The following is a 26,081-nucleotide window of genomic DNA, read 5'->3' on the forward strand; positions in this document are numbered from 1 at the left end:
TTTGTTTCATTACATTTAATTTTGATAACAACATTATAAATACAAACATATAAAATATTTTTAACAAATAAAGTTAAAAATTATAATAACAATTATTTATGTGCAAGGATAGGTATCAAGGATAGTAAAAAATTTGGTAGGTATACCAACGTTCATTGCATTATACATAATCACATAACTATATACATACATAGATATAAAACAATATACTTTGACATGAACTCAAAATGTCGACAAATCATTTAAATAAAGGTATAGCTGGTGATAAACAATTAACATAGCTTATATAGGTACCTAATATAATATAGGTAATATTGACGTTTGGCCGAAATAATAAGTATAGGTACTTATACTTATTATTTCAGTCATTTTCAGATACATATACATATATAAAGGACGAAGGTACCTATTATCTATACAATAAATTATTAACATATATAATAATATGGTATCGTTGCACGAAATAATAAAAACCTATAAAAATGGATCAAGTGCGATTTATTGGAGTGTGAATCCAAGTGTGTATATTCCGTGCGTAATGTGTTGCGTATAATATAATACATGGTCAAATAAAGGACTGATGAAACAATTCCGGTAGAAGATAGGATACAATGACCACGTATACGGTATTTAGTCGTAATAGACTGTCATCGTTCTTCCTTAAGCCGAGCGTCAGACGTGATTTGATTTACAAAAATATCTACGAGTGTGTGTTTGTGGGTAACCTAACCTAACAAAAGATAAATCGCGAATATGACCATTTTGGTGGCTTTATACGGTACAGTGATCGATCACTCGAGAGACTCTATTATACATAAATTACTCTTGATGGTAACGCTACCGTGACACACTAGCTCGCGGAATCGGATTTATGTAAAAATTTGACGATTCTTTGTTTTTCATTTTATCGATCCTCTTAAGGGAGTAGAGGGGGGAGAGAAACATTTTTTTCACTTTTCGCTCGACAATTTTCTCCTATAATATCACATTTGACAGAGTGGTAAGTGCCCGCCTGGAGCGAGTGGTCGGACGAACAAAAGATATAGCTCGGCGTTGTACTATACTATAAAAGGCACTTGTGATGTCTGCTTTCTTCTGTGCGAACAATACGTTTAAATACTTTTAAGAGGCGCGTTTTCCTACCGGTGTGTGAGATAGGTGGTGGTAGTGGTGGTGGCAGTAGCAGGGATGGGATACAAAGCAGTCGAAACAGGCTTTTGTCATTTCCTAGGGGAGGAAACAGCCGGGACGTAGGAAAATGAAAGTCTACCGTTTTTGTAAAAGGTAAAAACGAGTAGATATTATCAGAAAAATAAAAAATAAATATCGATGTAAATTACGTTTAACCAGCGTAATAATAATGCCAAAAATATCGATGAATGATTATAATTTTCGACAAAAAAAATATTCAAACAAAATAATAATGCTTAATAGTAGGTACCTATTAATATAAAGATAATAATAATTATATAGTAACCGAAAACTATAACAATAACAACGATAACAAATACATCTCTAAATGATTCCTCATTTTAAAAACATTTCAAATAGCCAGTTAGCAACAAAAAATCTTTTGTAAAATAGAGTACCTATGTTATATTATATATATAATTAAACACTCCATTACATAACATCCGTTACTCTTTCCATAACTTGCCATTATTGCCGAAATGATTGATCGATGACATAATATTCTAATATACTACAATATAATAACCACCATTTAACTACATTTATTTTAAAATTATAAAGTTATATTAGCAACAAAACGTGTGCACATTGGATATATTTTTGGAGGACGTTATCTCCTTAACGAGAAATTTAATACGAAAACTGGTTTGAGCTAAGATATTGTCCGTGAAGAGTTTTGTGTGCCTAAAAATTATAATGCCTAAGATATCTCTACATTTATTATTCAAATTTATGTCTAAAACTACACTTTATTATATACACGCCTAAAAAAGTATGATAGTGCCTGAATTATATCCTATGGCGTTGGTGAAGCAACTATTGAAAGGATGATATTTAATATTATATCAGACAAACTCTGTAGGAAGAAATTTTAATTAAAGTTAGTTCAAACGGCGTGTGGACGATGCCGATTGCACCATATCATCGTAAGTAATTCGTCAACGACTAACATGGAAATCTGGCAAGTGTCAATTACAACAAGATAATAATAATAACAATAACTCACCCCTACGGCACGCACAAACGCCTAGAGCGCTGTCGTTTAAAAACGTCAACAGTCGTGTGATTAAACGGGAGTCATAGTTGCATTTCTTACTTAAATGTTTTGAAATCTAATAATTTGGGACCTGGTACGAAAAGATAATGTCGGGGCGTCGAACTATATATTATTATTACGATAATAATATTAAATGGCCGATAGATCCGTTTGACCAATAATAAATAGGAAATTAACAACCCTTTCGTGGATGTCTGCAGGAATACGATAATAATACGGGAAACGATACGTTAATCGAAAAATTATAACAATACAGGTAATATAAGGTAATAATAATAATAATATACCATGCGAAAATATATCGTCAAGATTCACACGACCGCAGACACCATTTTGTACACCTTGTACAGCAGCCAGGCGACAAGAGCGTACTTCAGGTATATCACCACCAAATCCAACACGTAAAGTCTGCAAAAAAAATATATACGAGTATATAATATATATTATATAATACCAAATCTTTATCGGCCGTGAGTAACGAAGTGCGTTGAAGGGTGGTAACTCATTTGCACACACATGAAAAATTTTACACATTTACTGTGACGACGACCCGTTTTAGCAAGAAATTATATAAACGATGAAAACCCATTTACAGACAGACCCCCAAGGCCCAAGTAAATCAACACACCTCTATATAGGATGTCCAGTTTTCCAACCCAGATGACATTCACTAAGTGTCAAGTGAACACTTTTATAGTTTTATTAGTATAGTATGTATGATATTTATTAATTTACAGAAATGTAAGCAAAATTTTCAACTCTGTTCAATTAATTTAATATATGCATCAATCAGAAAAGTTAAGAGTCAAGAGTTAATTTAATTTTTGATTAACTTAGTTAAATGTCTCTGGGAATGTGCGCAAACTACCTGAATCAGGGCAACTATTGTTGTCTCTCAATTTATTACATTTAAAAGCGAGCTTACACTTTCAGAGTTTTCCTGGCCTTGGGTATGGACGCAGGGTCTTCCTTCAGGCAATACTGACGGGCGCCCAGGATACAATTTCTGAAATAAACATCCATGTCCATTTTCTCGAAATCTATGCTGAACGTTTCCCGGTCCACTTCAGACAAGCTATTCCGGAGCGCTAACAGTCGGTCGTTTGTGAAGTCCCAATTACGCAACGTGAAATATTGGAGGACACGAAGGCCATCCGATATCTTTTGCTGAACTCTGACCATACTGTATACAAAAGCAAAACATTTATGTCTTATATCATGTCCGAGGTGTATCGTCGTTATTAAATTATATTTTATATTAACATGTCAAAATAAGAACTATCGATTTTGAAGGACATTATTCATAATTATATGATTAAAAAAGATGGGTCATCAGGTATGTCGTAATTTGTATCTTAATAATATTTAATAATTTAAGTTTTTCTAATAATTTCTCAAATATTTCACTCTGTACCGATAAATTTTAAATAATTAATGATGTATATAAAAAAAAAAATCATAAACTGTGATTACAATAATTAGATATTCATTTAATTTTTTTAAATCTTAAATATGTTATTAAGAAAATTGTCGATTCAAGATTTTTGATTATTTATAATAATTATTCAATTACTAAATTATTACGTTAGAATTATTATAAATTATAAATGTTGTGCCTATTGTAATATAAACATATTTTTGTACTCGAGTTTTAAGCTGAAGATGTAAAATCAGAAGTATTATTAATAACATTATTGTCACTATTAAAATTTAATCTAAATATTTAGAATTTTTAAGTTTAACATATAAACAGGAGTTAAAACGTATTTTTGAAAATTAAATTAAATTGTAAATATTGTAGAATAATCCGGTAAGAATTTCATCAAATGTTTTTAACGAACATGTCAATAATAATATTATTTTTGAGCGATGTATACAACTCTCATTTAAAATCTATGACACTACTCAGTACTCACAAACGCTTTTGACCGAGCAAAAACAAAATTCCGTCGATAAGGTAGGCCGGTATCCAATGGTAACATATCACTTTGTAAGTGTGAATGAATCGGTTTGACGTCATTGACCCTGTAGGATACCACAACATGAGCTCGAACGGGTTTTTCATAGTCTCTTCTCTACCTTTGGCCATAACGGCACCCCAAGTCATTGGGTTCAGATTGTGCTGTGTCAAATTATACACGGGAATAATGTTGGTCCTGTTCAACACAAAATAGATACTTAATATTACAAAAAATACTAATAATAATTTGCACATCAGTACTCAAACACGCGTGCGATCGAAAAAAAATGTTTCGCTCGATATAAGATTCGTTTAATTATTTTAAATCATGTAAAGTACATAATATTATCGATTGGTTCGAAGATCATCGATAGCATCAGCATTCATCGATGTTATCAGGAGCATATATATGTAAATAATTCCATGTTTTTTTTTTTTATTTATCGTATTACTTATTTTATTGAGAGTTATTGTATTTTATCAGCATGACTTCTTTGATCGTTATAAGGTCAAAATAATTACTATTGAAGAGTTACATTTGTGTAAAGCAAAATTTTTAAGGCTAGAGACTTTTTATAAGTTGAAAACCTATATTTTTAGAAATACCGTAATTCAATTCAACGAGTAGAGGTTGATTAGATATACTTAATTATATACAAACTTTAATGTCTACATGAAATAATTTTCATTGAAGTCTGATAGTTAAATTTTTTCATTAGGCGCGAATTTTAAAATTGTTTTATGTAATGGCTCGATTTTTTTTCATACAAACAACATTGTAATATAATAATTTTATCCATGCCACTAGTTGCTTTCGGAAAAGAATTGTTTATTATTTCATAATCTCCCCCCCCCCATCATCCACCTACCACGATGGTATACCACTGGCTGTTTTGTCTATTATTGTTATTACTTATTATTATTATTATTATTATACCCCAGTCTACAAGTCTGTATATACTTGCTTTTGTTTGGTGATTGCTGTTTTCCACGCGATTACGATCACAGCATTAATTGCAAAATCCACCGGCACGGCTTCGGTGGTGTATTCCGAATTGCAAAGTACGGACCGGAGCACGCCTTTGCCGCCTGCGGCCAATATTCCTGTGGGCCCGTTCAGATTGTCCACCCAACCGGGCAAAGGTTCCTTGAGCGCTGGCGTCACTGCGGAAAAACAACTGTTGAGTCTTATGATTGTGTGACAACCCACCACCGCCACCATAAAACACCCCACATCATCTCACCTATTGAAGGCCTTGCGATGACGACCGGAAGCTGGGGATGAAAATCTCTGACAATATCTTCGGCCAAGCGTTTAGAAAATGTGTAAGTGTTCGGATGTGGATTTATCAAGCTGCAATCACACGTTCGACGTTTTCACGTAAGTACAAGATAACTGTTATGTAAAATAACCACAGAAGTTGATTATAATAGATGATTGCGTAATCAGCACGATGCAAATGAAAATCTCTCAACATTGTTGCCGAGAAACTTGCATAAGACTTATAATGATGATTGTACGATTTTAGTTAGGTAACCTACAACAATGTATATATGACGTCTAACCGTGTATACTAACCGTTCGAATGATAACATAATACAGGCAATAATCGATCAACGGGAAGAGTTTTTCCATAAATATTATATTTCCTATCACTTATTATTTTATATTATACAGTGAAAAAGCATTGTCGTATGATACATTGTACTCACTACTCAGTGTATAGTGTATACCTCGTTTAATAAAGGTTGGTATGTCTTTATTTTTTTTCATCATTTACATTTTTTGATTATAACTAAACAATTATTGATGATGAGAAAAAATTTCAAGGATCAAAAATTGAGTGCAAAATCTTTATATGAATTGATATGCAAATATGCAACATCATTATTTTCATATCTCTACGAAAGTATCAAATTTTTAAAAATCTATGGCATAGCTTTTTTTTTACTAATTTAGCACTATTAAGCAGCATGTGTTTAAAATGTGTTTCATATTATTAATAATTATAATTAATATTTTTCACTTGATCTAATGGCGTAGGTGGTTTTCTTAACTTATCATCAAAAGTTGTGCAGTTAAATATATAATTTATAAGACGCGTCATAAACTCTATCACGAGGGGTCTCATGCAATAACTAACTGATATTTTATGTGACATTATGATACATATTATAATCGCACAAGTGCAATAATGCAGTCATATGGAAAACGATAATAGAAAATGCATAATATTATCGTGATATTAATAGCTGAACTGGTACACTGATTGACGATGTCATTTCGCGTCATGGTAAGTGGTATAAACGGGCTATTATACAAATAATGTAATAATTCAAATGTATTAAATTATTATATATTAATTATTATTATAATGGGAATATATAATTGTTTCCTTACTGAGGCGTGACCATCTTGATGGAGTTTTCGTTGAGCCAAGATGGTAATCTCATTATGTTGTATACATCGAAAGTCGATTTGTGCACTTCCTCGTCTAACGTTTCCAAGTCTACGTGACAAAACGCCGTGGAGAAATGTACGAAAGCCTGAAACATTCACATCGTCGAATTATATCTACCATGGTTATCACCCTATAGCCTATAGGTTATTACTTATTACGCGTAATAGGTATGCGCTCGAAAAACTTTATAATGCCACTGTCGCGATCGAATCGCCACAGTCAGCCTTAACGAGAAAACGTGATTATTGCCACATTTTCGATGGGTATCTGTGCGATACATATTTATTAACAGTCGCGCGTTGGGCGATCTACAACTTTTTGAAGTTTTCAACACACAAACTGGAATTGAACTATTTGTGGTCGAAAACGCACGAAACCGTTGTCGTAATCGTCCGAAATCCGTATATTATTATAACGTTTATACACTGTGCGCTAGCATCAGTTTGAAATAATTTTCTAGGTAATCAAATATTTCGGATTATTTATGATATAAATATTATATTATGATTAAATGATTTCCAGAGCAGTAGCTGTGGATGATTTCTAATTTATATTAAGAATACATTCCCGAAAGTAAGGGAAATAGGTAACTACGTCACAGTGCGTGTTAAAGAAGGGGGAGGTAGACCACAGTAAGAATCTAAATAAAAAAATATCCAGGGTAAAATTGTTCAAAATCAAAAATGGCCGTGGTGAAAGAGTCCTATTACAACATTTAAGTACTTATTAACTGACCTTGGCAAAGTTTTTAAAATAAACAATTGGATAAATTCACAAATGAAATAGACAACTCCACAAATAAGTAACTAACTAAAAATGTATTTACAACATAATTTTATATATTAAGAAATTTGTAGTTTACTTTAAAAAAAAAGTTGAATAGTTAATATTAAAAATTGTTAATCTAACCTAACGTTGACATTTGAACAGCTTACATCGATCAGAATATTTTTTTAACCATAAAAGATAGATCGCATGAATATTGAATGTCCTGTGTAAAAAGCATCATTCTGTGATTAGTGATTACTAATTATTATGTATTTCTTGTACATAATATTATTTAATTAAAATGTTTGAAATCGTGAGTAACGGTACACTTGACAAGGCCAGTCATAATTAACTGTACATAAACATAATTCATAAAATAATCAATTTTGTTGTTTATGCTTGATGGATTCATATCATTATTATATTTTCATCGGTATTAATTGTATAAATTAGTGTATACTAGTTAATATCGTTTAGCTTAATGATAGATTAAGAAGCCTGCTTACCTATAGCTGCAGGTTTCACAGAATTCTCGGATTTGCGAAATTGTGACCATCCGATGTTGTTTTGGCAAAAGGAAATAGCCGAGATGGTTATAACACTACCATATATAGACTATAGTTTACAAGAATTTATATTTAAATAAAATCTACTTTTCTTTAGCAATAGCCATGAGCCATAAGGCTAGGTATGCATACATAATTATAATTTATTATAAAATATGGTGTATTAGTATTAAAGATTTCGTAGCCAGCTATACACATACCCATGAAAATAAATAATTATTTACTTTGAATTACAATAGTATTACAATATTGATTAATATTGTTGTTTATTGAAGTACCTACACATACAAGGCAGCAGTACCTACCTGAACTGTTTCACACGTGGCAGAGCCGAGAAGGCTACATTTATTAACAAATATAATAAATACGTTTATACATATTTACGATATTATTATATGATTACCTCTAAATTTTTCATGTCTGAGCACAATTCGAGCATGCGTAATGTTCCAGTTGTGTTCAAGTTTATAGCTTCAGTCAGTGATGCGTCCAAGTTTAACGTAGCAGCTCCGTGAAAAACAATAGAAACTTCAGATATCAGCCTTTCCTTCATTTCCTGTGTGATTCCCAGTCCCTCCAGACCCACATCACCGCACACAACTTGTAGCTTAGACAACAGCGATTTATTCGTTTTCCTAATGGAATCAAACAACTATCGCCGGAATATTGAAATATTTTATAATATAGTTAATACGCCATTATACATCTATGTATAATAGACAACATTCTCACCGGCGCTTTTATGATTTCTTGGTATCGCAAAAGAGCAGATTTGCCTCTTTTCGATCTTATCAACACGAAAATATTCTTTATTCCCGGACAGCTGTACAATAACTTCCAGACGAGCACTTTTCCCATGAGACCCGTACTTCCAGTGACGAATACGGATCGGCCATTGAAAAACTGAGATATTACGCTTTTTTCCATTTTGGACTCGACCTATATAATCAAACGGATTAAAACGTGATACAAATATTCTTACACTTTTACATCATTCGCTGTACGTATTAAACAGTTTATTATTATTAGTTTGATAAAGACTTCAACAGCAAGGAAGTTTAGCCTATACATTGACTTAATAACTACATATAGATTCAATAATGTGTATAGTTTATTATTTCTTATATTTTCTAAAACCATTTCATTTGAATGGTGGAAAATGCGTTGCAATAAAATAGGTACCTACCTAAACTATATTTTAAATTTACTATCATAGTCATAGTGATTAGGTATATGAATATCGGTACAATAAATATGAATATAAAATTACCATTACAATATCATTATTTAATTAACTTGTACGAGATGTTGCTCATTAAGTATTACACTGCTAAATTAAAAGTACATGCATAAATTAAACTGTTATTTTCGAGTTAATCAAATTATAATTAAATTACTAATTCAAATCGTAATAAACGGAATAGGTTTATCATTATTTAAAACCTATTTGCATCATAAACGACGGACGTGATAAAATAATTGCATACATATTTCAAACTAATTATACGGATTGCATATTACGGTCTGATAACACTGATAACAGTATATTAAAAAACAAAATCAATTGACAATAATATTTTTAACGATAATAATAATATTATATGTTATATTATTATTATGTTTAGGTGGGTAATGGTTTAATGGTACCGAAGTCATAAATGGAAGACTAAACTCTTACTAATCGATCGATGACCTGAAGTTAAAATTAGTTTGGCTATGAGCTACACGTTATGAGTGTTTTATTATTATAGCTACTATTTAAGTTATGTGGAATAACTTATTATTAAAAATAGTTTTTATTTTTTGATTATATTATGAAAATAACAACACAATATTATAAGCACACGAGCGTCACGACTTCTTCGTTTACATAATATTATTATTAAGTAACGGGTTTCGATTAATATTATCCATAATCTATTCTAAAACTGTGTTTATAAATAAACTTATTATTACTAGGCATTTGTTTTGAATTGATATCTAATCGAATCATATTACTCTATGAATCGAATACGTCGTATTTTACATGATTGTAAAATGGTTAACATGCGACATGCCGTAAATACTGTGTTTCCTATATATGGAATAAGGAATAGATAGTAGACACTTCTAATATTGCATATATTATCGTTAGTTTGTACACAATATATATTATAGTGCTGTGAAATAGTAAAAGTTTTATCATCAATGCATGTACAGTGCATTAATAAACAGTGAGGTTAAATAAGCCTCCCTGAAGTAATAACCTATTATTAAGTAACATTTTCACCAACGATGATTATTACCATATTAATAATATTATGTTATTATTTACAGTTTTGAATATTTTAATGTTTGCCAATTTTATTTCTTACGTCTTGAAAAATGTTTAAAAAAAAAATTTAATATTGAACTATTTAGAATCTTAAATATCACAATATTATTTATATTATACTATGATGTATACACAAACACATTATATTATTAAAATACATACTCTGCCATAACGTCTTATGAACGTAATTGCCTTACAACCATTCGTGTAAAACCAAACATTGCTAAAAACTTTTGTACTACAAATTAAAACGTGGCATTTCATCCAAAAAATGTATATAAATTAATATATAAGCAAAGCAATTAATAATAAAGAAGATTTGACATATTTTTGATATTTTCAAAATTCTATCGCATGTAAATGCATTTACATATTAATTTTAAAATATAAATTTCTGAACCAAAATAACACAACAAATTTATAACTATGAAGCTTTACCTTAAATTTAACTTTTTATTTGCTATCACCTAAAAATCTTTTAGAAATTAAAAATTAACCTGTGAAGTATTTATTTATTTATTTCAAAACTAATAAAAAGGTTGTGCAAGACTCTCAAAGCACCTACTTATTGAACCAAAAATATAATAATATTATGAAAAAAAAATTATAGATGCGATACTTGACATATTATTTTGATATTCAAATGCAAATAGATTAAGTTGCGATTTTCGATTTTATAATTTGTTGTACTAGGTACTAACTATTACAGTTACCTATTATAGCATAGTATAATATATGTATTAGTTTTCAAAAACATTTAGTAAGAGACCCGTAAATAATGAACCTACTTATAAATTATTATTATACAATCTTATCACTCTTATATTCATGCCATTTATGATTTAGTATGTTAATATAGGTGAAGAAGTTGAATCAAAAATGGCTTACAAAATACAATATATTCATATTTTTCAAAACATTTAAATGTTAATCTATAAATAAATACAGAAACAAATTTAATACAATTATTAAGTTAAAACAAATTTTATAAAAATACGTTCAGTTCTTATTCAAATAATCAGTTTTTAATACATAATACCTACCTAGAGGCTAGAATCTATATGTATTTTATAAAAATATATTCTTATTTATTTCTAGATGTTAAGTTATCCGTTAGATAAAATACTCAAACAACTTAAAGGTTTTTATTTTTTATTTATAGTTCTTGGAACTCGATTATTTTTTGCCGTAAATTAACTAACTTTTATTGCGATCTAGATAAAACCTAAAAATTGACAAATGCCAATACTATAAAATATATAAAACGATTACGGTTTACATCGCTAGTTATTTCGATACATCTCAATACCTACAGGGGTGAGAGGATTGGTAGACACTAGAGAAGTGGACTAAAACTTCAAATAAATACCTTGTTATAGGTAACTAAATCTTTGGAATTAATTACCAAGTAACAATCCGAAAATTAAATGTGAGGAGTATTATTTTATGAGTATTGTTGTTATTTATTTTTGATTTTTAGAATTCTTATTTACTTATAAAAAATGCGCCATTTTATGTCACAATATTCAAATCTTATATGCAGATGTATAAATGAAATCAATACTACAAAAACAGCTATCAAATATCTTACACTTGTACACACATTGTTTAAGTCTTTTAAATCACCTCTCCTCCCAAAAAATTAATAAATGAAAATAAACGGATGTCATGACCTTCACACCTCATAATCCTTTTTATTTTATCTAAGACTCTATGTGCTATGTAATTTAAAAATCAAGCTTTATTTTCAATTTTAAGCATTAACATGTTTTGTAAATATCACTTATCATAACTAATTCGTATGGATTATGTGAATTAATTAAAGGGGAAAAAAGGAATTCGCATACATCAGAGCTGTGTACAACGCACAATATATTTTTATATTAAATGTTAAGAAACAATGCCAATTATTCTCGTTAAAACGAATAATAATAATCGTTTTATAAATCTCGCACGCGTTAAAATTCAAGGCGTGCATATTATACGTATAATATATATTATAACATAATATAATAATGTATATTATATGTTTGTTCGACACTAGTATAACCTATACCGAAATTGTGTTGCCTGTTTAAGACTTATTTAGTTTGAGTAGTAACTAGTAATCAGCGTCCCATCGTATAGAAACTACACACGTAATCAGAGATAGAAGAATTTTAATTATAAGCCTCGGTCCTTGCACTTTATCTACCACACTCGTGGTATGGTGAGATTAACGAAGCACAACATAATATAATATGAACTTCTACGCGTAAACTTCTCTAATGAAGATAGCTTATGAACTTTAAGAGGTCGCACAAAAGAGCTGGTAAAAATAAAACTAGTTTATATCATATTTGTTTGGTTTGCATCCGGAAACTGGAGAGTGTAATGAAAATCACCCGAACGCCGCAAAACTCGTTATCCGATCATTATAAAACAATATTCCAGTGATGGTATTGGCACACCTATCCATTAGAGTGAAAACAATTATTAAAATTTCACATTTCGATCTCGATCCATACGCTATTTACGATTTGTTTATAAATGTTATACCATAATAATATAATACAAAATATTATGAGGTTAAATGTTCGATGTGGTATTCACTATTCAGTCATAATTTACCGCAAGATTTGGGTAGATTGTTGTACATACAATAATATCCAAGTCGGTAGTACAGTGATCGAATACAATTATTATTTACCTAATAATAATTTAAGTCATTTAAGAAAGGTCATTGCACTTTCAAGTTGTTTCAAAATGGCTAACAAAAAATACACACCGTTACACACGTTGTATATATATTATATTTTTAAAAGTATACCATCAATATTAATAACAATTTCCTGCAAGTAAAATGAAATGAATTGGAATAATAAGAAATAAATACCTATTAACTTTTGACGAATTAAATATAAAATTATAAACGTTTTTATAATTTATTAAATTACAATAATAATTATTAATTATTTCATGGAAGTAAAAAAAATATTACTCACTAGTATTATATAGGTATAGTTATTACACCAATATTAAATATATTTATTTACAATCAATGCTTTGATATAAAGAACAAAAGTTCTATAATCGTACAGTTCGTACAACTATTTGTACAAAGGAAATAAAGTAGAATACAATATATTATAATGTAATGTCATGCTAAACTATCTAAATTGTATGCGAAAACAAATTAAATGTCAGTAACGATGCCAACCCGCTCGATGACATCCCCTCGAGCTATTTTCGGACTATTAATTCCACGTAGGTAGGTAATGTGCATCGATTAAACCGATTAACAACTGAACCCTTTTTTACAGATTTTAAAATATAAAACATATCTAAATATTTTATAAGTATAAAAGTACCTACTTACTATAGTTCGGCCGCAGAATTTTATTTCGACGCCTAGGTGTTAGGTATGGCCAAAACTGATCGGAAAAGCTTGTGTTTTTATGGTTTCTACTTTAAAAAGCGGCGGAAGTGTCTTTCGTCCATACACCTATTTTTAGGAATGTTATCGACTGCGCTTTCCACCCAGCCAATCTATCGTTTATGGTCGTCGAAATTGTGTGAGTGTCAGAGAGAGAGAGAGAGATGGCCATAGATTTTACACCACTAAAGTCTTAGTCCAGCATTGTGAGCGACATACAAACATGTCGCAGTGTCGTCTTGACTAAACCTGGTATTAGGTCCATATGGAGATGAACAAAGTAAGGGACGGTCGTGGAAAAAATACATCTAAACTTTTTTTTTTTTTTTTATAATCATCAATTGTGGTTTTACTGACAATAAAAAGAAAATAACGATTATTTCATGGTGTAAATAAAAATATTTAAGAACTTCTCCCATTCTCACCCCCCCCCCCCAAACAGTGGTTAGGTATCTCTCTCAATTAATCGTTTTCTTTCTCCATTTCTCCATGAGCGCAGTGCGTGTATCTATATCTTTCATTAAACCCCGTTCGTATTTTCCAATAAATGTAACTGTATACCCACAAGATTTTAAATAAAGTAGTGTCTACATTTGACAAATAATATATTATTTTGTAAAAATAAATTATTTGGTTAATGAAAAAAAAATCACGTCCATACAAAATAAACTGCGATGAAATAAAATATAGTAAGTTACAATCTATATTTAATAACATACAATTGTTAAAAATATTGTTTCTATTGGTTCTATTATATTATATATAAAGTAATATAGATAGATGTACACTGTCTATGTCTTGTAATATTATCGTTATTAATATAATGAAGGTGTACAATGGACATCTATATTTGGAGAGCTTAAAACACAATATTGTAACGAATGTCTAATTATTATTACTCATTATTGCTACAACGGATTATTAAAATATTTCTTGGATATGACTGAATTTGAAGTATTAATATACACTTTCAGCTACTGTTCACATGAAGTATCTATTTATTTTGCCATGTAGGTATAGTTGATTGATGGTCAACGATAATAAAAAAAAAAAAAAATGAAACACTTTCTTCGCTTGGAGATCAGCTGCTCTCTTTCAATTATTGCATAATATTTTAGGGCTATGTTAGGATTTATAATTATATAATTGGATTGCAGTATAAAATAATGGTATTATTAAAACGCCGAAATTAATCAATACAATAGGGAAAAACATAATAACAAGTTATATAACAAAACACAAACTGCACATTGAATATAAAAAATACAATTATTAGAGTTTGATAATGAATAATTTAAATTAATCAATTACGGACGAAGTATTAGATTTAATTTTAATAATTAATATTACCTTGAACATTGTAGGTAGGTACATTAATATTGGTAAACATGGTTTTATTAATACATTTTCTATTTAGATACTATACAAAATTTAATGCTTTAAAGTACCTAATGGATATTAGTTACGTTATTTTCAAGAATTTATGGAATATGTAAATTTCTAAAAAAATTAATGCGAAGATAAAAATAAACTATATTTAATTTTCGTAGTGACATAGGATACGGCTATAAGCATAAACGCCATAAACCTATGTATAATATGTACTTATTTTTATTTAATACGTATGAAACTATGAAATACTTTAACCTAAAACCTAAACATTTTACAAAAATATTTAGACGTACTTATATTATAGCTTATCTATAAAATATATTTCACGCAAGTAAACTTCTGACGTTGAAATAATATTCGCACAGGTGTTTCAGAGAATTTAAATAGGTACATATTGATCTTTCTGTAGAATATAATATTTATAACTATGGACTTCAACATTTCTAGATATTTGTATTTTGATGGCTTGCAAATTTTAGTCGATAAGTTTATCAGAAATTCAGAATGTATTTCAAAAAGGAACCGGATGTCGGCTACGTCACTTTATACTATCTGGACTTGAAGTCCTGTGTACGTACTCGAAATTTAAAGTACCTACTTAGTGACTAAAATTATTGATAACTCTATTCATCTATTTCTAAGGACTTTGACTTGCTTTCTCACACTGCGTCTTTGTATCTACTGTTACACATAAGAGACATTTATAGAACAATAAACGAAATAACATAAGTAACTATTAAGTATGATAATTAATACATAAATTATAACTTTCACCTAAGTGGCTAGGTGGTAATCCTGCTACGAGTTATTAAATAAATATTAAAAGCGAAAAAAAGAAATTCATATATTTTCCAGTGGTGATTCGATAATAATTAACTGTCATTAAAACGTAAGATTAGCGTTTATCTGAGATGCCTATATTATTTTTTCTTATAAATTATAATCCACTGTTAATTTACACCGACGTTTATTGAAATATGCCGTATGAAAAAAAACCTAATATGCAGCTAATAAATGACTACTCTATATATATGATTATAACTTGTTTTTAATATTAATTCAAAAATTGATTTGTGTGGTAATTCAGTTGTTTTGTAGTTTGTACATAATAGCTACTAATATAATACTTATGCATTATGATATCGCAGAGTAATATTGAAAATTCAAAACAGTTTTCATTAAACTTATTTTAAAATCCATTATTTTTACTGTAGATATAGTTATAGTTCAGTAGTATAACATTTGACATTGTTTTAGTTCAACAGTTCATTCCATTTGCAAATGATTGATAAATATTAAATCCCGTGAAAAGCTAAATAGGATTAATTTAAATGCTTGAACAAACATTACAAATGTGTGTTATTTTTAATTATAGTCCATATTGAAATATAGTGGCAAAAACCATTTAAAATTGATATTCAATAAGTAAATCATATAACATATGTATAGTTAAAATGGGTAATAAAACAGAATTATATTGATCAGCCATGATTAAAACAATATAATGATAACATGGATAATTTATGAATGTTGTAGGTTAATAAAACCGAATAATTCAATAATTATTTAAGAGTTAAAAGTATTGAGTGGGTACTCAGGGTAGGTACGTTTAAAAGTTACATATTTTCATTGGATTATTAAAAGTACAGAATTTTACTAACTAGTAATTATTTTTCGTGTTTATTTTATATTTAGTTGTAAAGCGCATTTACAGTTCAATTATTTAAGTACAATAATTATTACAAATGTGAAATTTAAAAAAAATCGAATATGGTTAATGAGAACGCACACAATAAATTATGGGTACGTATTACCGGACAATATATCTATACATGTTATAATATTATATTCCATTACCAACAAAGATCTTGGTCAAAAAATCTTTTTAAAAATCATTAAATGATATTAATTATTTATCAAGTTGGATAGCTTAAAAAAATAAATCTGTTTTCTACGAGGATGTGAAATTTGAAATTTTCCGCTACAGACTGCGAAATATTATTACAGCGATGTATAGCTTCGAGCGTTAAAATAGGGTTGATTTTTTTTTTAAATTTATTACGGTTCCGGGTAAAAATCCATTAAAAAGATAAGTGTAAAAAGTTCATACTACGACAACGGGACTAAAAACGAGGATAACAAGTGAAATGACAAGTGCAACGACTGCGGGCGAGGCCAATAGCAACCACTCCGTATACTACACCACTCCAACATGTTGGAAGCAGCCACAGCGTCGAAATAACAAGCACAGGTGACAACTTGGTTAACAATAGAAAAACAAAATGGAAGAAACGAAATGTAATAATAATTTAATATCGCCCGTTGACGGATTTGTTTACGCATTATGTGTTAATAATTGTTGTTAAACAATATCATAATAATGCTATTAATTTTATGTTATTATTTATAATAATCGTTATATTAAAGATATGGAATGAGTTTTTTACCAACGGCTAATCTCAGAAATTACTGGACCGATTTAAATCAAATTTACAACCATACAGATTCCCAATAAAGACTCGAAGAGTGTTTTAAGCTTCTTTTTTTAACCCTTATGTAGGGTGACTCACACATGCATTTCGTTTCGGTTCACAAAAATCAAATTATCTTTCGTTTATATATATATATCTAGGGTTGCAGTTGGTTACAGAAATAAACTTATAAACTCTAAAACTATTCAGCCAATCTCGACGAAAGTTTCAGAAATATCAGGTGAATTTAGAGAGTAAATTGAACTGCGTTTGAAAATATACCAAGTGCTATACTGCTATATCCTAATCTGCTATAGACGAATTGCTTATCTCGGGTGAATTAGTTCATAAGGCAAGGTCCACCGATGTCGATTCTCACGTGAACTGAGTTACACTTAAGAGGACTTTTTATTTTTACGATAGCAGAACTACAAAAAAAGTTATTCATGCTTAAAAAACATAAAATTAATGTATTATAAAACAATAAGAATTTTTTTTTGTATAAGTGATATCGAAAAAATAAAAACGATATTGCACAGACAAAATTCTCCTTTTTATGTGGTGAAAATTTCGTTTCTTAGTTATAACTGTAGCTTTCTCGATTCTTTCCCGCGCGAAACAGTTTTTGCAATGTTACGCCCTTGTAAGAGACGGAGACAACACATACGGGTGTGTAGCGTCCTCTTAAACTGAAGTGGACACAGATGTACCGCCGTATTTTATGTTTGTACATTTTTTTTCCCCAGCGTACGAAGTCTGTCGGGTATACAAAACGAGTATTACCTATACATGATTTGGCTATAAATGGTATCGACAAACAACTAATTATAATTAGCCGAAATGACACGGGGCGTTACGTAGTATAAAATACCGACTCTATATTCGAATTTTCCACTCGAATGCGTACAGCTTTATATTTGAGAAAATAACAATGTTATGCAAACGTCCTCCACTCCGAGTGTCACACTGCTGTTGAAGATTTTAATTATTTTAATTACCTAGCTGCAGGTATATTCTGACAAATATATACATATTTATATAATATTACTATGTGCGTAATGTAAATCACAGCAATTAAAAGGGCAAAATAATAAATAACTATTAAAAAGAATATAGCAGCCAACCGATGCGGAAAAAATCAATATGGTTTCTCCAATTCATAAAAAAAAAAGAACTAAACTATACAATTTTATGATTAAAGATTTTATAAAATATATAAACCTTATACATTGGTATATACTATAATACGCATAAAGTCTTCGACGACGTTTTTTTAGTCATACATTTAATCCACTCGGGTAAAACAATATTACGTTTAAAAGACGTCCGAATGTACATGAGTATAATACATTTGTATATTATTATTTATTACACCTGTTATATCTAAAGGGTTATTTATCTTCAGTTTGTTGTTTAATTTATTGTAACACAAATGGTGATTTGATTAGGTATTTGAATCAATGAATTTCAGAGAAACGACTGTACAAATAATTTGATTAAAAGGGCGAAATTCTATTTGCAATTGCAATGTTTGTCATAGTTGGTTTCATATTATTATTAATGTACCTACTAATAGGATATGACCCAAAATACGGCTGTATGTAAACTTTATAAACCTATTTCAATTTTAACTATGTAAGTATTCAAATTAATTTCAATTCACGTTTTAAAGTGATTAGCATTAAATACAAGCACTCGTTATTTTATGAAATGTATTCAACCTCGATCTTAAAAACTGTAATGCGATTATTAATGTACCCATAGGATGACCCAAAATACGGTTGCGTAAAAACATTGTATACAATTTTAATTATATCTAAGTATTCAAATTATCTTAAATTATCTGTTTAAACTTTTAAAGCGATTAGTGTTAAAAATACGAGTACTTAATTGTTATTTAACCTTGATCTTAAAAATTGTAATGTAATCTCATTAATGATCACTTCCACAGTTCAGATAAAATCTTATGTATATATACCTGACATGGATTCCGGCATCAGAGAAAAAAGTTAAGTAATTATTTATAAATTATATTTAATTCACCTATTTCGCTCACAAATCAGTATTATACAATTAAAACCTAATCTTTAATGGTTATCTCTAATGGATGTGAATTTGACTGATACCTAACCATTAAATTAAATCAATGTAATTACATAAATTACATCAAACAGAACAATATAAACATGAATAAATTCAACATTTCATATCTAAAAAAATTAATATTTAAAATTATTATGCCAATTTTTTTATTGGAATCGAGAAGAAATAATTTGAGCCTATTGTGGTGCAATATTCTAGAGTTTATTTAATACCATAATGCTATTTATAAGTTTCATCAAGACCTATTAAAAGTTAAAAGTTATTTGTAGCAGAGATAATGAAAAAAAAATTGATAAATAATATACATCAATCATCGGAAGACTTCCAGTAAGTATAATTTAACTAAATTAATCATTCTACCAAATGCATGCATCGGAAAAATAATTACAAGTCACCTTGTCGTCAGATGCGTAATATAATAATATATATTATATATATATTATGTCCAACAAACGGGTTTAAAAGCGGATGTAGTGCACTCAACTTATCTACAGAGTCTTATTGGAATTTCGGATTCTTGATTTTCTATCGACGTCGGCATATAATATACTTTCACTCGGCTAAGTCTCAATGCTGTATTATTGTATGTAGGGGCCTACATTATATTATGCATAATATGTGATGTGTTTTTTTTTTTTTATACAATACATTAATTATCATAACGCACTATTCACGTTGATAAACATACCTATATCTATCATAGCCACCGATGTGTATTAAGATTGGTATAACGATAAAAACACAAATTAGGTGTGTTATTATTAGTATTTAATTAGAGGATATTTTTAACACTTGTGTTAAAATAATTCCATCCAGTATTAATTATTGATCACGAATTAAAATTTAGCTTATTAGTTAATTAAAAGGTATAATATATTTAATCAAGTAAAAAACTATATAGGTGTTATTTTGATGCAAACGAAATTATTATGTAAACAGCGTTTGTGGGTAGGATCTGATACACGACTACCAACAAATTACAAAAACTAATCTGAATATATTTTTAATTCACAAAAATAGTTTTTATAATTGTACACTACACGCCCACGTACACGCCAACTAATTTTGGTTTTATAAGCACGGGTTCTGCCTTAAATACAATAAACATAAATAGAATCCGTATGATAAAAAAATAATAATACTTAAATTGATGGGTACCTAGTTAAGGGTGATAAATTCATTACTTTCATATTGTCCCTTTTTGGTAATTATCTGTCTCTGTCACACCATATCAGAGATTGACAACCTTTTGTAGTAACTAACACTGCCTACTAATGTACATGATAACAATTTGATTGCAGATAAAAATTAGAACCACGTGAAAAATATTGCTCAAATGGTTTTGTTTTTAATTTTAAAAATAAAGTATAAACCTCATTACATTATATAGGTATATACTTTAATACTTTATAATATATATATATATATATATATTAATTTTCACCCAAACGGATTATGATTATATAATACAAGTGCAGTCCACACGCCAAGGGTCAACTTATTCATTACTGCGGCAAAAATTGTTATGGTTTCATAATTTCCACGGTAGATGATTCAAAAATGATTTATAAAAATTAGTTTGATTACAATTATTGCTTGGATAACAATATAATATAAAAACAAAATGTTTTATTTCGTGTGTGCTCATGAAATAAATCTTGCACTGTAATATTTCATCTAATCTGATACTCCAACTACAATGATTTCACAAAAGAAAAACACGGCTTTTATTATCTCGCAGTTTTATCCGTCAGACCATCAATACAATAAAATAGTCTCATTTAACTTATTCTTCTTCTTTTTTTTTAATATGATGTTAAACTATATCTAATTATAAAAACTTTGTGATGTTAAAATTAAAAATATCTGTCGAAAAAAAATGTATAGAACAAACTATATCTGATTCAGATTGAATTTTTTTAAATTCTCATACGAGTATTATATTCAGTAATTAACAAACTATTTCGATGAGTAATAATAAATTGTTTTCTAGAACACTTTAAACAAATGCCAATTTATAACGTATTCATTCAAAATATTATTTTTAATACAAATTACAAGCGAAAACTCAATACAGGAATGAATGATTTGATAAGTATTAAAAATGTTAAACATCGATAATAAACATCGGATTCTAATATCATACAAGATGATTCTTTTAGAGGTAAACCACTTATCTTTCGAAAAGCGTCAACATTTTTGAACTAAATATTAATTTGAGATCAATAAAAACAATATTTTTGAAAGTGAAACATTTTTTTCTCTTTAATGTTAACTATTTTTATTAAATTGTAATTTTTTTCATAGTTAACTAGTTTTATTAAATTGTAATTTTTTTAATTGTATCTAACTAAAAAATCACATTTCGAATTTGTAATTGATGGTAGTAATTTGTTAGTATTTTGAGTGAAATTACAGAAAGATAAATATTATGATTTGAAATATGACATTAAAAATGTATACTGTCATTTAAAAAATTAAAACCACAAAAAATGATAAGGATAAAAAAATCAATTATTCAAATATTCTTAAAAAATGTTTTTTGTAATGGCTAAGAAAATTTAAAAATATTAAAAACTCGAATAGTTTTCGATATAATATTATGAGCGTGCTGACAACTAAAATAATCACCTTTTTAGAATATATAAGAACTCACGCGTGTCGTATAAATATACAATAAAACAATAATAATGCGCACGCCTTAAAACGTTCACCGAACACCATTTATAATATAACATGTAGGTACTATAATACGTGCAAAAGCCGCTGGGGATCGAAAGTCATCGTCTTATCCAAGGCCCATTACGTGCTCATAATTCGGTCAAGAACAATGTCTTCCGGTACATTGGGTCTAAGGGATCCGCTCGACCCATTAAGCTTTCGTCCCATCCCAACGGATGTTGCTGATTATTTTCAAACTGTTGCTCGTGAGCAAAAACACACAGCGTACTACAACATCGTTATTTTTATCACGTAAAGCAAGTTCCTGGGCAAAAGAGGAGGAACTTGTTTTTATTCACGTGGTTTTCATTTCATATAGCTCTGCAAGTCGATTACAACGAAAATTACTTGATAGTAGTTGTAGTTGTATAATACGTTCGATTTACTGGGAAAACTTACTGTTGTAGATAGATTTGTCGAAGTTGTGTGGTTAATTTATTTTAAATTATGTTCAGGGGAAATATATTGCATATATATCACCACAATTTATTGGCATACTGTATTGTATTACCTATGGATATTCAAGTTTATGTATACTCGTACCAAATATAATATTATGGAGGTGTTTTTATAAAAATAAACAGTTTTAATATATTTTAATATTTTCAAGTTTAAATGAATACATTTTAGTAGTTTAAATTTTAATTACTTGTACAATTTCATCTTAAAACATTATACTAGACAACTTTTAAACTTATATAATATTAACATTCCCAAGCCTGCTAAAATTGTAAAATGTTTCAAAAATCTACATAAGAATGTGAATATCACATCATCATAATGAGGTATACCTATATTTAAAAGTCAAATTCTAAATTCTTAGACTTTTGAACACCTAGTCATCCTATATATTTAGAATATTGGAAAATACTTTCAACCCTATGCAATTCTAAAATAAATAATATAAAATAAACAGTATAAATATTTTTAACGTTTTTATTTCCCTAAATAATTATTATATTGAAATTATTCAAAAAAGTTAATTTTATGTTATCAACTCAAAGAAGCACTTTTAGGTTGTTATTATGTTTATTCAATAAATCACAAATATATTTTAATTTAATACTAGTTAAGTTTATAGTAAGGTAACTTTTTATACTTAATTATTTTTTTATATACTGTAATCCTACAAAATAAATTGAAATATTTATTGAAGACACTTTTTTTCAGGAATTATGATTTGATCATCAATTTCTAGAAAATTTCTGGTAGTATGGTAGCAAAATGGATCTAGTTTGTACTATGGAGGGGTGGGGGGGGAGGTGTCAAAACTAGACATTTTTCAGTATTTTTTCTTAATAATCAAGATACCCAAAAAACTAATATGAAATATTTTAAATTTTAATGATGATAATTGTTTGGCAACCATAATACACACTAGACACCTACTATATACATAAAATCGGTTAAACATGTACTTGCCCACTTGAGTTATTATATGATGTTGTTATTTAGAAAAAAATTAATCTTAAACTTGAAACTTTTACCAATTGATGGTTATTATTATTTACTTGACAATAAGAGATTTTCAAAATTTTCAGCAACTAACCAATGCACATTGCACGTATTACTTACGCGGTATATATTTTCAAGTTCATAACAGACAGCAATATTATATGAAATAATATAACAGTAGCAATTTGCTGTACATATAACATGTTATTAAACGTTTTTATTTGGCAAATATGAGATATTTACGTATTTGAATTTGGTACGTTGGTGTTTTGTGGTGAAATCTAAGATCCATAAACCGAATTTGACTAGCCTAAGTACAGACTGGTTTTTTTACAATTCATTGTATAAATGTTTTAGTGTTTATTAGTTTTCACCATTTCCTGATTACAAGTGTTGACGACTTTCGAAAATAGAAAGATTAAATACCTTCCATATGTTTCAAATATAAACATATGAAGTTGTTTCATGAAACTTTTCAGGTAATCAATTCAACGTAAGTACTATAAAAAATAAAAAGCGTTATCAGAGATTGGAGAAAAATTATGTTTATGGATATAACAATTTTTATATAGATTTAATTAAAAGAGAAGAAAATTGAACATGCCAGTCGAATGAAAAACAATACGTTAACTAATATTAATGTTGTTTCATATATAGGTAGGTTAATCAAAATCGACTTAAGACGACGTTACACCAGCATGTGTTGTCTCTGTCTTACAAGTGCGTAACATTGCAAAAATTGTTTCGCGCGGGAAAGAACCGAGAAAGCTACAGTTATAACTAAGAAACGAAATTTTCACCACATAAAGAGGAGAATTTTGTCTGTGCAATAACGTTTTTATTTTTTCGATATCAGAACTACAAACAAAGTTATCCATGCTTAAAAAACACAAAATTAAGGTATTATGAAACAATAAGGATTTTTTTTGAATAATTGATATCGATAAAATAAAAACGATATTGCACAGACAGAATTCTCCTTTTTATGTGGTGAAAATTTGGTTTCTCAGTAATAACTGCAGTTTTCCCGATTCTTTCCCGCGCGAAACAGTTTTTGCAATGTTACGCACTTGTAAGACGGTGACAACACATGCGGGTGTAACGTCCTCTTAAATTTATAACAATAATTTATAAGAACTGGATAAATGTATGCAATTCAATAGAAATATTACTTTTTTTTTTTAATGTGTAAGGCTGGTATTAACAAATATGTAAAAAGAAATTGAAATGATCAATATTATTACTATAGAATATAATATAGACATGATATATTATTTTAATTAATTTTTTTTTTTAAAAGCTTTATATTCTATACACATCAACATTAAAATGCCTTAGGCATGAAAATTGTTTTAATTTTCCTCAAGTTTTAATCACCCTTGTTCACTTTCGAACACACATGCCACAAAGCATTATTGAATATATGTATGAAAATGAGTTGTTTTACTGAAAATTGAGATGTTATGACTATACCTATGAAGCAACGGAAAACCGAAAAATAATAAATTATTCCCACGTTATACTCATTTTTCCTATAATAATAGGTGCACAAAAAATGAGGGACGTGAAATTATTATTTAGTATATACTGTACATATATAATACAACGTACGCCTAAATATATTTAGAATTTTGAAATTCTGTTGAAATAAAATATTTTGTGTTAGAAATTCTTTTATTAATTTCTATACGTACATTTACACTACCTAAGAGCATAACGTCAAACCATATAGCTACAGAAAAAAGCTAATTTCATTCAAATATTTTTGTGATATTTATTGTAAAAAATAAAAAATTTAACACCAACCTGATTAAAATCCACAAAGTTCGTCATCGAGTATAAGTTATCGGAGAGAATACGTTAGTTTACAGAGCTATAGGTTCACTGAGCCTTGTGTACGGAATTCTGAATATACTCAAAGAATATACGGCCGATGTAGGGAGAAAGTTAACGATTCGGTCGGATGCTTGTTCTAGGTTCCCCCCTACTCATATATACGCTCGATTTGATTTCATAATAATAATTCCATGTTATTATTATTTCATAAATATAACCACATGTATCATCGTTATGATGAATTTGTTTGCATTGAGTAATTTCGTCAAAAGTAAGGTCATCATAGTGTATAATGGAAGGTGGTATCACCGCTACCCTATAATAACAATTATCGTGAAACTTTCGGTCTATACTTATCCGTTTAATGGTT

At 28.8% G+C, this 26,081-nt stretch overlaps 1 protein-coding gene across 1 annotated transcript; it reads right to left on the reverse strand.

The window, feature by feature from the left end:
* LOC107163885 (putative fatty acyl-CoA reductase CG5065) lies at positions 1 to 25,811 on the reverse strand. Its single transcript, XM_015511499.2, has 9 exons — positions 25,682 to 25,811; positions 8,737 to 8,943; positions 8,408 to 8,656; positions 6,610 to 6,755; positions 5,453 to 5,562; positions 5,174 to 5,372; positions 4,165 to 4,404; positions 3,174 to 3,431; positions 1 to 2,656 (listed from the first exon to the last, which is right to left on the reverse strand). The coding sequence occupies exons 1-9, from the start codon at positions 25,706 to 25,708 to the stop codon at positions 2,560 to 2,562; spliced, it is 1,533 nt and encodes a 510-aa protein (XP_015366985.2). The 5' UTR covers positions 25,709 to 25,811; the 3' UTR covers positions 1 to 2,559.
* Positions 25,812 to 26,081: the final 270 nt, after the last annotated feature.

This window comes from Diuraphis noxia, unplaced genomic scaffold (assembly GCF_037042655.1).
Source record: "Diuraphis noxia isolate RWA-SAM2 unplaced genomic scaffold, SU_Dnox_SAM2 contig0005, whole genome shotgun sequence".
In the NCBI taxonomy this organism is placed as follows: Eukaryota; Metazoa; Arthropoda; class Insecta; order Hemiptera; family Aphididae; genus Diuraphis; species Diuraphis noxia.

What these genes read in the sequence shown, in the direction of transcription:
- LOC107163885 (XM_015511499.2), bottom strand. Translation starts at nt 25,708, where the DNA reads ATGACGAACTTTGTGGATTTTAATCAG. An exon ending in ACTTTGTGGATTTTAATCAG is followed by an intron (nt 8,944 to 25,681) that starts GTTGGTGTTAAA and finishes TTGATTATATAG; the next exon opens with GTCGAGTCCAAAATGGAAAA. An exon ending in GCCAGGAAAACTCTGAAAGT is followed by an intron (nt 2,657 to 3,173) that starts GTAAGCTCGCTT and finishes TTTTTTTTGCAG; the next exon opens with ACTTTACGTGTTGGATTTGG.